This window comes from Triticum aestivum, chromosome 3D (assembly GCF_018294505.1).
Source record: "Triticum aestivum cultivar Chinese Spring chromosome 3D, IWGSC CS RefSeq v2.1, whole genome shotgun sequence".
NCBI classification, from domain to species: domain Eukaryota; kingdom Viridiplantae; phylum Streptophyta; class Magnoliopsida; order Poales; family Poaceae; genus Triticum; species Triticum aestivum.
Window position 1 is genome coordinate 64,540,863 of NC_057802.1, and position 3,138 is coordinate 64,544,000.

The following is a 3,138-nucleotide window of genomic DNA, read 5'->3' on the forward strand; positions in this document are numbered from 1 at the left end:
CCCTCACGGCAGTCTCGGCTCGATCCGATATGGTGGCTGGTCCGCCAGATCTGTTCGTGGAGGATGGGGTGGTGGAGCCTTGGAATGGGGGAAACCCTTGGTCGATTTTGCGTCGACCTCGACGCCGCCGGCACTCCGGTGCCGTTCTCCCTCTTAAGGGCAAGTCGAGCTTCTAGGTCCGTTCCCTCCTCCTCCATCCTTCTCCGAATGAAAGTCTAGGCCTTTTGGCCGGACAGAGGATGCGTTCTGGCGTCTTGGTCCTCCCTGGAGGCGCCATTCAAGGGGTGGTTGGGTGTTATGGTCCTGGTGCGTGGTGGTTGGTGGCGGCGGCGGTGCTCGGCTCCCCTGGTTGGCGGCGTTGGTGGTGGTGGTGGTGTGTGGGTCCTTCGCAGCTTTCAGCGGCTCCTCGCCTTGTGTGCCGGTTGGTCGCCTGCCGGTGGTGGTCGTCCGCGTGTTTGGCACGGTCTGGATGAAGGGGAGGTAGTGGTCGCCCCTTCAGCAGTGGCCCGTGGCGGGCAGCGAGCGGCGGAGTCGACGTCTTCCTTCAAGCGGTCTGGATCTTCATGTCCACGACAATTGTTGGCGTCGGGTTTCTTCGGCTCTGCCATTCTGGCTGAGCGATATCTCTGGCGGTTTGATCGCTGCTTCTCTTGGTGCTTTGTCCGCTGCTGCCACTGGTCGTAGTGATTTGGGCTTCTATTTTCGAGTTTTTGGTCAAGTCTTTGCCTTTGTATTTTAGCATCATTGTATCATAGCCGGTTGATGGCTTCATTAATTTAAAGTCGGGCCTTCGTTCTTTTTGTCTAAAATAAATAAACAGGTTGCACACCCCAGAAATTAACTATAGCATGAAGGGATTTAGTAGAATAAACCTCTTTGGATTCATACTGTCAAATCAAGGAATCATCACTCTGACTAAAGGAAGTAAGTTTCAGAATATTAACCAAAACAACCATTGAAGCGTAAGCTCATCACAAAAGGTCCTCCTAGAGGAACACTTGAGCTCATGTCCATGCCAAAGATCTGCAATGGTCTTATATTCTTCTCATTCACCAAAACCGGGCCCCCAAATCCCTCGAAATGGCCATGCTTTCACGAGAAGGTGCCAGAACCGGGCGTCGAATTTAGACCTGAGCACCGTGCCCACCGTCCTCGCGCCCGAGAACGTTCCGCCCAGCTGCCGGGCCATCTCCCTGCCCATGGCAGCCATCCTCGGGTGGTCTCCGGCGTCCATGCCGCTGAACGCGAACGCCTTGAAGTAGTACCAGTACTCCTCCTGCGGCAGCGGGCTCAGCACCACGGGCTCCACCGTACCGAGCCACGCGTGGTCGGCGTCGCGGCTCGTGAGCAGGAGCTTGCTCCCGGCTGCCAAGGTGCAGGCGGTGGGCGACGCGGCGAGCGCACTCCACGCCGACGAGTCGATGGGCCACGCGTCCTCGAAGATGAGGAGCGATCTCCGCGCGGCGAACCTCTCCTTCCCAAGGATGCTGTGCACGCCAGCGAGGTACTCGGCACCGTCGCTCGCCCAGATGGTCTGGCCCGGGCGCCCGCCCTCCCTGATGACATGGTGCAGCTCGAAGCACTCGACGACGGAGAAGTGGCCGCGCACGCGCTCGTCGTAGCAGGCGTGCTTGACGAGCGTGGTCTTTCCGGCCTTGATCTGGCCGATGATGGGGAGGACGCTTAGGTACGGAGGAGCACCGGCAAGGGACGGCTGCAGCAAGAAATTGACCACGCGTTCCGTCTCGACGTGCCGCCCGAACACGCACCGGTCCATGTACAGGGTGGTGGTCACCGGCCGGCGCACCCGCCGTGGGTACCCCTGCACCAGCAGCACGAACCCTCGCATGCAGTCGCGGGTCAGGCTCTCCAGATCCTCGATGGCAGCCTCGAGTTTGTCGCCGTGGTTGTCCCGGCCGAAGACCATGCCTGTGACGCGGAGACGCTTGGCGCCGTTGAACGGCGAACAGAGCGCAAAGGAGTGTCGACGGTCGACAACGTCATCGTTATCGTCCTTGGCACCGTCGAGGTCCGTCTCCTCGAGGGCGAAGCGGCCACGGTACATGCCATCGGTGAGCTCCTTGAGTTGAGAGAGGAGGTGGTCGTTGGTGATGTGCCGCCCCTCCGCCTCCTCCACCGCGCCACCGATGGTCAGGAGGAGCCGCTCGAGCCTACGCCGGTGCGCTTCCCCCCTACTGGCTAGCCGAGGGAAGTTGCCGAGCGCGAAGGAGAAGAGCCTGGAGAGAAGCTCGGACAGAGCAGCGGGAAGAACCACTTCCTTGGCGAAATCCATCTTGACTCCGGCGTCACCAAATTGGAATTAAGCCACGCGGAGTAGGAGAAGTCTACGGTAGAAAACTCTGCCGTGTCTACCGGGCATTGTGGACAATGTATGGATTTCAAGATTACTCGAATGGCATGATGACAGTGATTGATGTATAATGCTTCTCAGTTTCTACCGCGCGACGACTTTCAGAAAACCAGTAGATTGGTGACTGGCGAGGGTGGTTTTTCTAGCGTCCGGTTTCTACAGCGTAGTTAGATGCCGCACATTCATTTTAAATGGGGATGTGTGCAGGTATCGTTCTATTATGGCAATACTACACTTTGTGTGATATTAGTGAGAATTTTTCATTATAAAACTTGGCTTGTATATTTCGGTGATGGACTTCTTCAAATGTCCGAGGTCTTCATGAGTAAGCAAGTTGGATGCACACTCACTTAGTTTTTAGTTTGAGCTTTCATACACTTATATCTCTTAGTGCATCCGTTGAATGATAATACATACTCCTCGCATTGATATCAATCGCTGGGCATCTCCATAGCATGTTGATTAGCCGCGTCGATGCGAGACTATATTCCTTTTTGACTTCTCCTTATTGATCTCTATCACCACATTCTATTTCATCCAATCCATGGCTCACGCATGTATTGCGTGGTGGTTGAAAAAACTGAAACGCGTTAAAAAGTATGAACCAATTGCCCGGCTTGTCATCGGCGTTGTACATGATTAATATCGTGTGTTATGAATACCTTGATAAGACTATATAATTTTGTAGGGATAGCGTTCTTTATCATTTTTATTCTGAAAGGCATGATTGTTTATGATATGGCTGAGTATTGATGTCTTTATATCAA

The 3,138-nt window shown here is 54.7% G+C and overlaps 1 protein-coding gene across 1 annotated transcript; it reads right to left on the reverse strand.

Moving 5' to 3' along the window:
- Positions 1-1,045: 1,045 nt before the first annotated feature.
- Positions 1,046-2,365, reverse strand: LOC123076157 (uncharacterized). Its single transcript, XM_044498548.1, has one exon. The coding sequence runs from the start codon at positions 2,291-2,293 to the stop codon at positions 1,046-1,048; it is 1,248 nt and encodes a 415-aa protein (XP_044354483.1). The 5' UTR covers positions 2,294-2,365.
- Between the last annotated feature and the right edge of the window lie 773 nt (positions 2,366-3,138).